The sequence below is a fragment of the Olea europaea genome, unplaced genomic scaffold, assembly GCF_002742605.1.
Source record: "Olea europaea var. sylvestris unplaced genomic scaffold, O_europaea_v1 scaffold3030, whole genome shotgun sequence".
Lineage (NCBI taxonomy): Eukaryota > Viridiplantae > Streptophyta > Magnoliopsida > Lamiales > Oleaceae > Olea > Olea europaea.
In genome coordinates, this window is record NW_019248978.1 from 15,403 (window position 1) to 29,367 (window position 13,965).

The following is a 13,965-nucleotide window of genomic DNA, read 5'->3' on the forward strand; positions in this document are numbered from 1 at the left end:
GGATGGTAATCGGGCTTGTCGGCTCGGGCCATCTGTGGCTGACCCTGAAAAAGCTCGAATTGGCCTCACTCGAGGCTCGAGCCGAGCCCCATTTTGGCGAGTTGGCTCGAGCCTGGGCTGGTTCGTGTGGCTTGCCGAACCACAAGGGCCAGTTAGTTTAAATTAAAAATAAAAATAAATAGCCAAAAAAATATAAAAAATAAATCTCCAAGTTACCTGTTTAGCAACCAATATGCTGTCAACTAAGGTAGCTTTATAAGCTCCAAACAGGCTGCAAAGGGGGAAAAAATTTGAGCATGCTCGGCTTGGTAAGGCCCGAGCTGAAAGCTCGGATCGAGCCTTAATTTTTTTGGCCGAGAAAGTTCAAGAAAAAAAAGCTCGACCTAGGCTCGACCCGGGAGTTTTGGCTCGCGAGCAGGCTCGACTCGTTGACACCTCCTAACACCATGTATTATTATTCACTAGAGATCTCATTTTATCTTCCATAGCAAGCTGCCATTCCTTAGAAAATTGGCAACTTCCTCATAGGATTTAGGCTCTTTAAAGGCTAAATCATGATATGATAAAACAACAAGAGACATATAATCTTGCATTCTAACAGGCTCCCTTATTTTCCTTCTCGCCTTATCTCTAACTAACTGATAATCACTCAAAGCATTCACTAACTCATCAGTAGACACTTGAACACTATCCTCACCTAATTCTTCAAAAGTTTCATTTCTTCTTGATTTTTAATAGGTTCAGGTGAGGGTTCAAGTTCTACCAGCAACCTAGTTTTCTCTTCTTTCTGACCCTTAGGCACATCACTAGAGGTCATTTTGTTTAAACAATGCATCTCAGATTCATTAAAGGTAACATTCCTACTGATTATCATCTTAAAATCCCTAATCTCTTTCACCTAAAGCTCGTACCCTTTCACTCATTCTGGGTATCCCATGAAAACGCAATTCTAGGATCTTGGCTCGAGATTTCCTACACTTTAGTGTGCATAAGCTGCACAACCAAAGGTCTTTAAGTGTGTATAATCTACCAACCTACCTGTCCACACTTCCTCAAGTGTTCTACCAACTAAAGAACTAGTTGAGGTTTTATTTATTATATAAACAACTATCCTAACAGTCTCCCTTCACAACACTTTAGGGTCATTTCGGGGCAAGCTGATCATTTATGATGAAGAGGATGAGCTTCAAGAAATACCTGAATTGAACATCATACATCTAATCTTATCTAAAATTGTCATGTTCATCCTCTCAACTATACCATTCTGTTGTGGGGTATGTGGTACTGTTTTATGTCTAAAATCCCATAATGCAAAATTAGCATTGCAAAATTCTAACTCATTATCAGTTCTTATAATTTTAATCTTTTTATCCATTTGATTTCTAATCAAAGTCTTCCAGGTTTTGAATTTATCAAAGGTATCTGATTTTTGCTTTAAAAGAGATACCCACACTTTCTTGAAAAATCATCAATTAAGGATAAAATAATACCTATTGCCACCTTAAGAGCTGGTGGATGATGGATCCCACAAATCAGAATGTATATATTCCAGGATAGATGTAGTTTTATGTTTCCCAGTATTAAATTAGCGTCTATTTTGTTTGCCTAAAGTACAATATTCACAAAATGGAATGTTAGAAATCATCTCAATACCAAAGGCCCCATTTTGATTTAAGATATGTAAGCCTTTCACACTCACATGTGTCAATCTATTATGCCATTTCAAGGTTGCATCATTCTCAGCCATAGATGATTCTACAGTATAACTTAAAACATTAGCTTTAGTGACATAGATTCCATTTCTTTTAGTTCCTTTGAAAACAATTGAGGATCCTTTCAAGAAACCATCTCCAAATTTTCCTTAGAGACCTATGTCATCTAAGTTTCCAATTAAAATTAAATTTCTATTTGAATCTGATACATACTTCACTCTTTCCAAGGCAAAGGTGTACCCATTATCAAATTTTAAAGTTATACCACCTATTCCTAACACTCTACAAGCTGCATTATTACCCATAACCACCTCAACTCCATCAAGATCCTTAAAATCTATCAACCAATGTCTTCTAAAGGTCATATGAAAGGTGCAACCTGAATTTAAAATCCATTCTACACTCTGACAAGAATTATTTGCATAATTTGCAATATTCAAATCAGATGTGGACTCAGTCACAACGTAGACATCTACTGTCTCTTCACCTAGAGGCTCAACTACATTGCCTTCATCTATTTTAACCTCTTTTTGTTCATTTTTTTTCTTTTAAAACAATCTTTAATGTAGCGTCTTGTCCTGCTACACCCATAGCACTTCCTATTTCCATTTCTGGACTTTGACCTTTGTCCGGCCTTCCCCTTCTTCTTGAAGGCATTATTTCCCTGACTATTTTGGTTACTCTAGTTACTACTTTGTTTGGTTAGTGACCTACATCTCACAAACAAGTTCTCACCCTCCTCGCCATGCCTCTCGGATTTTACTTCCAATTCTTTTATTTCTTAAAGCATTAACAACTATCTCTGGAGTTAGAGTCTCTCTGTCATACTTAATAATAGTCTTAACATCTTTATAAACTTCAAGTATGGACTTTAGGAGAATAACAACCTTATATTCTTCAGATACTTTATCCCCAACATTAGTAATATCTTGTACTAGCTTATTAAAAATGTCAAGATTATCATCTAAATCTCGGGATAAGTCAATCTTGAAACTAAAGAATCTTTGCAAAAGAAAAAAATTATTAGGCAATGACTTAACTAAATAAAGTTCTTCCAATTTCTCCCATAAGGCTTTAGCATTATCTAACTTACCTACCTTTCTTAATACTTGATCAGATAAGTGCAGAATAATGGAAGTATAGGCAAGTTCATCAGATTCAATTTTTTGTTCATCAGACATAGTAGCATGATATTCACAAGTTTATAGCCTTAAGACACCTTCTGTTGAACAAGATCACCCCTCATTTTTTGTTGCCAAATGGGGAATCCCCTTTTTTATTAAAAACTCCAAAGTTCAAATGTTGCCATTGTCATTTGAAGTTTTTTATCAACACGAGAAAATATTTGATTGTTAAAGTTCAGCCAGAAGAAAAGCAGATATTTCACAGAGTGTAGAACAACATAAAAGTATCACACACAATATGAATATCGAATGATATAATAATGTGAAAACGTAGCCAAAAAAAAAAAGGTAACCAATTTAGAGAATAAAGAATCACTTCAAGAAATTATAATGTTTCTTGAATTTACCAGGATTCCGTGAAGCTCAAAAACCTATGGTCAAGGCTTAGTTCAAGTACACAGTGGTGCGGGAGAAGGTTTATGAAATTAAAGACAATGGATCAATAATCAATCACAAAGACTAGAAAAACATGCTGAACACTTCAACAAAGAAGAAGGATATACTCAGTTTCAATACACACAATTATAAAAAAATATATCACAAGTACAAATAGAAGAAGGTTAGAGATTTCGACTGCCAGATTTGAGTGTTACTCAAAATTCCCAAGAATTTTCACAACAGTTTCACCAAGAAAAATCGAAATCCAGCTTATTCCTGTAAGATTCACCAACAACAAATGTCTGAAAAACCAATATGTATTAAAAAAAAAAAAAGAAAAAAAAAAGAACCCAACCAAGATCCCTTAACAATTGAATCTAAGGTTTCCACCACTTGTCAGATCTTACAAGATCTGGTCATGAAAATTGATTTTCCACAACTGGAACTCGAAGATCGAGACTCCAACAGCCTATAAGGCTCTGATACCACTGTTACAAATCAAGACCCAAAAATTGACTTTAAAATCTCAGAACACAAACAACACAAAGGCACCAAGTTTTCAATGATTTGAGCTCAGAACAAAACATTGTACCCATCTTATACAATGTGAAGGTTCACAAACCACAACCAGAAACAAGAAAAATGAAGGCAACTACTCGATGGATCCAGATCTCTCCAAGAACTCAAAAATATCCTTCCAAACTAAGAACGAAGAATCACAGAGAGTCAACACACAAAGATTCACAAGAAAAACCAAAGGTTTTAGGTTGGATTACAAGCATCACGAAGAAGAAGAAAGGAAAGAGACACAAAGTCTCGAAAGAGAGAGACCCAGAAACTTCCACACTCAAGACCATACGAAGAGTCACAATAATATGAAAAATATCTCTCAGACCCTATATATTAATGTGTTATCACGGTTGATTTTAGGTTAGAAGATCAAAGGGTCCACAACAACGCACATGTTTCATAAGTCTTGGGCTGGGTCTTAGCCCACTCCACATTGCGTTATTGGGCAATGATTTAGTAGTATTTGTTGGGTTTAATACTTTCATCATTGTCCAATTGGATTGGACCAATAAATCAATTGGCATCACAGCCCAATAGTATCATAGATACTACCCTCAAACTATATTTGCCTCCCTTCGTGTAGGTATTATTTGCTTGGGAAAAAAATAATTTATTAATGGAATATATAGGTGTAGTCAAACCAAGTATGCATGTTACTAATATGTTTTTCAATATTCTTTCTTACTTTCTATTTGTTTATTTAAAGAGGGTGGTAAATTAATCGTTTTATAATATTTTAATGGAGAAAATAAAGAGTAAGAACTTTCTGCTCAAAGAAAGGTTGATTTGAGGGTCAAAATATTAAAATTGAAACGATATAGACGATTTGTGCCAAATACCCATAATAACGAATTAACGGAATTGATAGAATGAACTAACTCTGCAAGAAAATATTAAAATAAGAGTGCAAATACCAAATTTAAAACGATAAAGACGATTTCGCAATGAGTATAAATGATGAGAACCTTTTGTGCTGATTATTTTTCGTTGTCTTCGACGACTAATTATTTTTCTTCAGTTTCAGAGTTTCAAACACAAAATTTTGTATTGTTTTCTTGTCTTCATATTTTTCTCTGAACACTCTTTTGTACAACATGACACGACATGACCTCATGATCATGAGCGTAGGGAGAGGAAGGCAATGTTGTGCTTTAGCCCAATCCTTCCGCCAAGGCCATGATTATGTCTATGAAGTATTACAAGCAAAATATAAAGAGATTATATTGAAATCCAGACATGGTCCAATTTTAGGTCTAAGTAGGCTGGCTAACGCGAAAGTCATACGCCTCAAAACTTTGGCTCAATTTGAGCTAGGATTTTTCTCAAAGGTAGTTGACAATGTGATTTATATTGATCAAAATGCCGCGAAGAAGAGTAATTCGTATAGCTAAATTTACGACTCGCTTTATTATTGCTTGTTATAAATAAATATATTCATCGAGTTGTTTAACATGTTACTTTTAGTAATTTAACCTACCCAAAAGGGTGAGGCAATACTGTAAGGATTATCTCAAGTCTAACTCGATACATTTTGATACCCAACAACGCCCATCGAACTCACATATATTAAAGAAATATGCTACTTGTGTATAATATCGTGTCCATAATAGTGTTCACATCCTCACATGAAGGGAACCCACTTTGAAAAAAATATAATTTATTGGAAGTGAATTCCCTTCATGTGAGAGGTGGATACCGTTATAGACATCATAGCATTACCTTATTTCAAAAAGAAATTATAATCTATTCTTAAAGATATATGTAATACCAAAAATACCCCGAGAGCGAAGAGAAATTCACTTGAACTCCTCCGTCGATCCGGGCCGGGTCTATGCAGGTTATTATATCAGTTTTCCTCTGCGACTCCACGCTTCCACCTCTTTCTGTACAATCTTGACGCACACGTATGTATAATCTATATAAAATATTGCTTCTGACGATGAAGCTCCGAAAACGATTAGTAATTAAATAATTTTTATGGGATACTATTAGACTGGTGATCAAAGTTTCTTCAGATCGATTTTTCTTTTTGGATTTTTGAATTTTTGTTGAAGAGAAGTGATATCATATTGGTATGGCTTCTACAGTTCCGGCGAAGTCTCAGTTGCATGGTTTCTCGTTGACGCAATTGACATATAAGAAGGACAAACACCCTGACAACCACCATCTCCGCCGCTCCACAACCGCCAAATTGCCATCACGGAAGAGCCATCCCTCCTCCGTTTCTCCTCTCCGTGAATCAATGATCAATTCGCCATTACGGGATTCGGTTTTAGTTCCGCCGCCGCCACCTCGACAATCTTTTTTACACGGTTCTGCGCAAACTCCTATTCATGTTAAATCGTCAATGCGCGGTGAATCGTCTAAACGATTTGGGATCACTGATTTGGCGAAACAATCGCCGAATAGAGGTGACATACTGAAGTCTCCTGTACGCGGTGACTCGATGAAACAGTTCGCGCTCCGGGGTGACTCGGTGAAGCAGTCTCCTAATCGCGGTGACACAGTAACGCAGTTTTCGAAGCATGATATAGCTTCAGAATCCGGGCCTCCAATGAAGAGTAATGGTGCTTTGATCGAGTATCGGAGGAATGATTCGAGGAATTTGGCATCTCAGAGCACAAAAAATGGAATTTATTCACGGAATTCTGATTGGGTTGTAGAGAAATCAAAGAAAAAATTACGGGCAACAGAAGCTGATGAGGCTGGGAATAAACAGAAGAGATCTAAAATTTTGATAAAAATCCCCTACATGAATAAACCAGAGGAAAATCCCCAAGTGGAGGCCCACAGACTCCTTAACGATGACCAGGATGCTCATGAAGACGGGAAAATAAACAATGATGATGATGATGAACCCAAGACTTGGAATTTGAGACCTCGAAAGCTGACAAGGAAATCCCTGAATGTGAATGGAGTTGCAGGTAAATATAATGGGTCCGGGATGTACGATAACAAAGCTCAATCGCCATCTAGGAATTTCAATAATAGATCACGAGAGAGTGAATTACTTGGTGGTAGTACTGCAGAAAAGAAGGAGAAGAGGAAAATGAAATTTTCGATTGAGCTATTAAAAGAGGATATTGAGGAGGATATTTTCGTCATGACTGGATCAAAGCCTGCAAGGAGGCCTAAGAAGAGAGCGAAAACAATTCAGAAACAACTTGATGTAAGAAATTGTCCGATCTTTGATTTATTATTATTGTTTTCGTTTTACAATTAGTATATTTCTTGTTTTCTATTTACGTTTTAATAAATGGAATTGTTCGATATACTAATTCAGTTTTATGTGCTGCAGAATCTGTTCCCTGGGTTATGGTTGTCATCAATTACTCCTGATTCGTACAAGGTCTATGAAAATCCTCCAAAGGTGTGATCTTGATTTGTGCAGTTGTTTGTATTCAGTTTATTGAAATGTGGTTTTACTGTTTAACGACCAATAATATCATGTTGTTTACAGGGTTAGATGTGATCATGGACAAATGATTTTGGAATTTTTAAGGTGCTTGACTTCCAAATTATGTGATGGCATTTGAAGGTAGAATCTGACATAATTTGTAAAGGTGAAAGGAAGAATAAGTACTTTTTGGGTTCATGTTCCCTTCTCTTTCCATTTTTTTTTTCATGCTTTTGACAAAGAAGGAATAATAGAATTTTTGTTTTGATTTATAAGTAGCTCATTTAAATATGGATTTTCCTAATTTTAGGAGTTTCAATTTCGCATGTAGACTGCAGTACTTTCTTTTCCCATTGAAGGTTTTTTTTACTTGTTTCCTTGTGTTTGGAAGATCAAGAATGTTTTTCTGGGATTCCAAATATCTGGGACACAGTTTAGTTGATTATAAAGCTCTCGATTCGCAGTTTTGAGAAATGTATATGTTATTGGTATCTGATCCGTGAGACATGATGAAAGCACTCGTATTTTTGTATGTCCATAAGCTTTCTTAGGGTATTAGTATTTGTTTAGTACATATTCAACTACTGTGGCCAAGATAATTCTGAACACTGTAAATTGTGTGAAGAGTTGGAACAACATAACTGTTGATTCTCTGCATACTAATCATATCATACATGAATCATGTCTTCTATGTGTAATGGATTGCTGCGGTTGAAGTTAATCGATTAATTTGATGTTAGTAATATAAGTGTGTTCCAGGTTTGATATATATGTGTTTTTTTGAAGTTTCATGTTTGTGAAGTTCTTTGTGTGAACAATCATTCTATGGTGGATGTTGGTTTGTTCAGTTGCAAAATAATTGGGTGCCACGCAAGTATGAACTGCAGTTTTCCTTTTCTTTTAGCTTTATTGTATTGAGTCAATCAAAGTAATTCATTACAGTCTGCCCGGTGGAATTTTCCAAAAAGCTTTTTGACTGGGGGTCTCGTTTTCTTCTTCAGATTGAGTTACATATGGTTAGTTGCTCTTGAACGAAAAATTTAGACCTCCCGTTTAACCTATACTTAACTATGAACATTTTTGGTTAGCAGGTTTTATATTGGTCTCCTAAAGCTGTACCCCAATTTCAAAAGTATAATGAATGAAAGAAAACAGGAACACCCGGCAGAAATAGAGAGATTACTATACTCCATATCGTAGAAGTTGTTATATATTAAACCCGTATCCCAATTTCAAAGGTATGATGAATGAAAGAGAACAGGAACTTCAAGCAAAAATAGGGAGATTTATAGTGGTTTGCCCTCAAAACACATTCCAACAGGCAACAAAATGTGCAGCTTAATGTTAGTTGAAGGATAGGAGCATAGCGAAGTTATGGGGGTAATATTTAAGACTTAGCCATACTAGTTAACAGATGAATAGTGCTCAATGGGTGACAGTTGAGAAGTTGGTTTCAGTTACAATATCCTTTCATGGTTGCATTTGCAAATAAAGATTCAGTCCCTCTGATTCCTGGTTTCTATTTTTTTGAAATATTGTACCTGAGTTGTTTAGGCAAAGAAACGAGATTTATTCAAATTTCCTACTGCTAAGTTGAGTAAATGGTATGTCAGCGCCAAAAGTTCTCTGGGACGCGACACTTCAAATTGAGAATACTTCATTTTCTGTAGCCTGCTTGGCCACGACTAAGAAGGGGATGTGGTGGCCGGAATGGCTGACGATACTAAAATTAGGTCTTACCGTTTTGCTGGGAGAGAATTTTGATCAAGTATTTGATTTCACGAACTTTTCATTTGCTTGGCTCGGTACATTTTAAGATTGTGGAGGTTGGTGAGGCTTGCCATGGTTTTGCAACCGTCATTAGGGATGGCAGTGGTTCAGCTCAGCTCGTTAACCCACGAGCTCGTGTACTCACGAGCCATGAGCTCGTGGGCCGAGCCGCTCCGAGCCCATGAGCGGCTCGAACCACGAAATTAAAATTATCAATTAAAAGTAACAAGTCACTTTTTAATTATTTTTAGATGGTTAATCAAGCAAGTCAAATTATCTTATGTTGAACTGCCACAGTTTATAATATAAAAGCAATGAACAACACAACAATTGTCAATAGAGAAACTTAACTAGGGATGGCGGCTCGGCTCGTTGCTCGTGGGCGAGCCCACGAGCCGCTTGCGAGCTCGTATTTTTTTTTTTTTTTTTTTTTTTTTGCAAATTTTTCAAATTTTATTGATAAAAAATTTTTTTTCGACATTTTTGGACGAGCCGATCCCACTCGGCTTGTTGGATGGGACCCCCCACTCGGCTCGAGCTCGGGCTCGTCATTTGACGAGCCCGAGCAACCCACGAGCCGAGCTTTGATGAGCCGAGCCGACTCGGCCCAATTGACATCCCTAACCGTTGTTGATGTAACTAAAAATTAAGGTGAACTGTATTGGAACAATTGAATAAGTGGCATTACTAAGGTGTTCGATCTTTTAGAGTCTGATAGAGGCCAAGGATTATGTTTGGAGACTTGTGGGATTATTGGCTTGAAAATCTTGCTTGGTGCTCGAGAGGGGTCAGCATAATAAATCCTTAGGCACATAACTTTTTTTTTTTTTTTTTTTAATGAAGGGAGAACCCGCAGCTGCTACATTTACGGCCAACATTTTACATTAATGTTATTATATCCTAACCTAACATGTTAGATATCGTTAATAAAAGTTCAAAATTAAATTCAATTTAATGTACAAATGAAGCCAATGGTAAAAGCATTAGAACTTGTACTAATATGATTAGTAAATTGAAAATGTCTAATATTGATATCATTCTTTAGTCTAGTCATTTAAAAACTTTTCAAAATCGACGAAATCAACAAGATTTTAAACTCATATATATGTGGCCTTATTGAACCAACTAATAACAAATATAAAACCTTTTGTTTTATGATGTTCCTTCTTAAAAGTAAATGTCTTACACTCGAGTTAATGTGTATTTCCTATAATGAATTGGGAATTTAATATGAGAATTTTTTTAAGGCATATTTATAAACTCGTGTACGAAACGATAATGTGTACGGTGTTATAGTGTACCAAACACATATGAAAAGTGTTGTACTGTGTTAAACATCTATTTGATGGATATTAAAATTAAATTTTTAGTAGATTTTGATAAAAGTTGATAAAATATGTGATTGAAAAGCTCTGGATCCCTTGAAATATTATTAAAATTCATTGTTGGCTTTAACTTGGATTAAAATTTGATTTGATGGATATTAAAATTAAATTTTGAGTAGATTTTGATAAAAGTTGATAAAATATGTGGTTGAAAAGATGTGGATCCCTTGAAATATTATGAAAATTCATTGTTTGCTTTAATTTAGATTAAAATTTGAATTTTAATCTTTATCGAACTGGGGCTAAATATGTTTGCTCGAATTGCTGAAATATTTTTACAATAAATTAAAGGAAAATTCTACTTGTACATAATTATTGCACATAATGGTATCCATAATTTGATGTGTCAATCATCCGGTTGTTGATGTGCAAATGTAATAATTGAATTAAATGTTGAATCCAATGTCACGTGTAATTATGAACACCATTATGTAAATAATTATGTACATATAGCACTACCTTAAATTAAAACAGGAAAAAAAATCCCTAAAACATAAAATTTATTGGCCCAAGGGCCTCTGAGACTTTACAAAAGTCCAATATTCTCATTCATCCCCCAGAAGCCCAGTACGGCGACCTTTTCACCGTCCAGATCAAGCATTGGATTTGGATGGAACTGAACTGAAAAATGGAGGAAAAACAGGAAATCCCCGTAGGCGGTGGCGTTGTCAGTGGTGTAGCGGAGTACTGGTGGTGGGCCACCGCAAGCACGGGCCAATTAACCTGGGCGGTTTCCATTTATAGAAAAGGCTACGCCGGCGACTGTCGTCTCATGCCCTTTAAAGCCTTTGCTGTCGCTTCCCTCTTTATTGGTGCCACCGCCACCGCCGCCGTTGCCTCCCTTCGCGCCTCTGGTATCAAATCCGTATGTACTCTGTACTCTGTACTCTTGCTCTTTATACATTCATTAATAGAAGTTTAACTCTTGAGAGAAATTTGTCTGAAAAGAAACGATTATTATTGTTACGTTGGTATGATTTCATAGATGCAGTAATAACTAATCTATGATTATTTTGCATTATATAAAGAGTTATTTTGGCTGCTTATCTAGCAGTTGGAATTGGTTACTTTTATTTTTGCAAAATTACACTTGCAATGATTAGTAGTGCAAATTCTTTAGGAATGGATTATCAAAGGGAAAACCTTTAAAGTTTAATTTCTGCTGTCATTCAATTGAAAAACTAGTAACTTTTTGGGTTCGATTATATAGTTCAACTTATAATTTGGTGATTTAAAAGTTGTTAAGTCCTTAGAATTTGACATCTTTTGAATCAGTATATGATTTCTGATAACATATAGAGGCTATTTTAAGAAGAGATCATGGAATGCTGAGTCCGAGGTAATCATCCCAAATACGGATGCTCTTACTTTATACATCTACTGGATAGTATAAAGATCTAACTTCAGAGAGAATTGAGTTTTATGTATCATATAATAGATTAGAGTATGTATTGGCTAACTTGTAGCAGCATTTCACAATAGACTAAATAAATTTGTTAGAGAAGCAGAAATGGACTAAATTAACTTGGGTTGTCTTGATCACAAAGGATTTTGATTTCTTTAGATCTTTAGATAGATGTAGTGTTTGACTGATTGGAGTTGCGAAATGGGATCTGAAGCTGCTGTCTTCAGATCTATTGCTAATAAAACTTAGTTTATGGTGGTTTTGGATGAGGGAGGGAGGGGGTGGTTGGTGCTCTACCATTGCCAGGTTGCTGTTTTGGCCAAGGTGAGCTGAAATTTTTTTTTTTTTTAGGGTTAGTTCCAGGAAAGGTCTTTATGAAATTGAAATTTTGGAAAATGATGCTAGTAGAGTTTCAATTATGTGCACATAATATTAACCAAGTATGGAAATGCTGCACATAATATTAACCAAGTATGGAAATGCTATAACTGTTTGCATATTGATCTATGGTGTTGTAAATTGCATCATTAAGTCGAACATTTTAAGTTTATATCTGAAACCTAATGAAGAGTTTGGTAATCATGAACTTTACCGTAATGAGAAGATGTCTATTTAGATTGAGTTTCTTCTGTTTTGGTGTCTGAACTCTTCCTCATTTCCAAATTTCTCTGCTGCTCTGTTCTGCTGAATTCATAGGACTTGAGTTATGGGATACTATCGTCATTTTTTTTATAATAAAAATTTGGAATTTACCAAAAAACCAAAAGAATTCTTCATTTTCTGTCATACAAAAGAATTAAATAAGGAATAAATAAAACCAGATTCACTCTGGTATGGCTCCACCAAATCTGGACAAGCGGATTTCACACAAACTAGCTTCTATATGGCTGGAGTTGGGCATATAAAATTTCGTTACAAACATCTAAGTACGCTCATCCTTTAGTAAAAACTACTCATTGTCCTGTATTTCACATGACAAACGGTATTAACCACTTCAGTTCACTCAACCATTCTACAGAAATTTAATTGAGTGATCATAATTTGTAAACTAAATAAATAGACAAGGAGAAATTCTATAGCTACCAATCCTTTTTAGGTAGTAAAATTTGAATGATTTAGCATTCAACAGAAATATGCTCAATAATGACAATGAAAAAAAAATAAAGAAAGAAAAGAGAGAAACACCAGCCTTGCTCCTATCTTTTCTCCGTCTGAAATGGTAGCATCAGCTGTCTATATATTTTCTCACGATAATTTCAAGTGATCTTATTATCAGTTAAAAAAAATTGTAGAATATATGAGAGATTAGCAATTATGTATAGGAGCAAGCATCATCTTGGATGAAATTTTCTTCTCATTTAGCTTCAACTTGCCTTGCAATTATAAGTAACTATATTTGATTTTTCTCGGGGAGTTTTTTTATTGCGTAACCACACCCTTCTTTAAAATTTGTAGGTCGAAGACATGAAGCTTGCTGGTACAAATATAAGGAACCGACTAGGAATACGTCCAAGACCATGAGATGAGTAGATGCAGCTTTTGAAGATTCTTGTATATCTGTAGCTTCTTCTCATTTTCACTGGCGCTGTTTTACAACCCGGTTTTGTTTTTAAATCGTTTTCCAGCGTCAATCTTTACTATGGGAGACCATCAACATGCAGTAAAGATGAATTGCTTTGTAAAGCAGAGACTCTATGCAACCAAAAACTTTAGTTAATACTAGTCTTTGCCCGTGTAATGCACGGCCTTGGACATTTTAAAGCTAATGTTAGTGTATTCAATGTATAAGTATTGACGGGAGATACGTGCATTGATTGAACAAAGGCTATTATTTTTTAACAGGTTTAAAGTACTCGAAAGAAATAACATCACAAACTGTGGTTATTTTCAAGGATTCAAGAGCATAACTGAAAGGAAGCAAATTTAAACGCTATTGTTCAACAAAAGTCAAATCTTGAAAATGTCTCTAAAATAAAAAGTCATCAATGCATTTAAACGACCAGATTTAGGAATCATATCTTGTCATACAAAAAAAATCGAATTCATCAAGCTTTAGTCAACTACAATACCTTTCAGTCATCTTAGCCATGGCTCGTAGTTGTTTGCTTTATCACTAGATCTCACAAATCCATAGCCCTTTGTACATCTAGATATCTGATCCATG

The 13,965-nt window shown here is 35.5% G+C and overlaps 2 protein-coding genes across 3 annotated transcripts; both read left to right on the forward strand.

The window, feature by feature from the left end:
* The first annotated feature begins 5,660 nt into the window (after nt 1-5,660).
* Nucleotides 5,661-7,715, forward strand: LOC111384863. Its single transcript, XM_023009201.1, has 3 exons — nt 5,661-7,013; nt 7,143-7,214; nt 7,305-7,715. Exons 1-3 carry the CDS (start codon nt 5,919-5,921, stop codon nt 7,308-7,310), a joined length of 1,173 nt encoding a protein of 390 aa, XP_022864969.1. The 5' UTR covers nt 5,661-5,918; the 3' UTR covers nt 7,311-7,715.
* A 2,958-nt stretch (nt 7,716-10,673) lies between these two features.
* On the forward strand, nt 10,674-13,640 carry LOC111384861. 2 transcript variants are annotated; one of them, XM_023009200.1, is made up of 2 exons: nt 10,674-11,250; nt 13,257-13,640. In XM_023009200.1, exons 1-2 carry the CDS (start codon nt 11,025-11,027, stop codon nt 13,325-13,327), a joined length of 297 nt encoding a protein of 98 aa, XP_022864968.1. In that variant the 5' UTR covers nt 10,674-11,024; the 3' UTR covers nt 13,328-13,640. The 2 variants fall into 2 exon arrangements, with proteins under 2 accessions (XP_022864968.1, XP_022864967.1); XM_023009199.1 differs by having other exon boundaries at nt 10,887-11,261.
* The last annotated feature ends 325 nt before the right edge of the window (nt 13,641-13,965 follow it).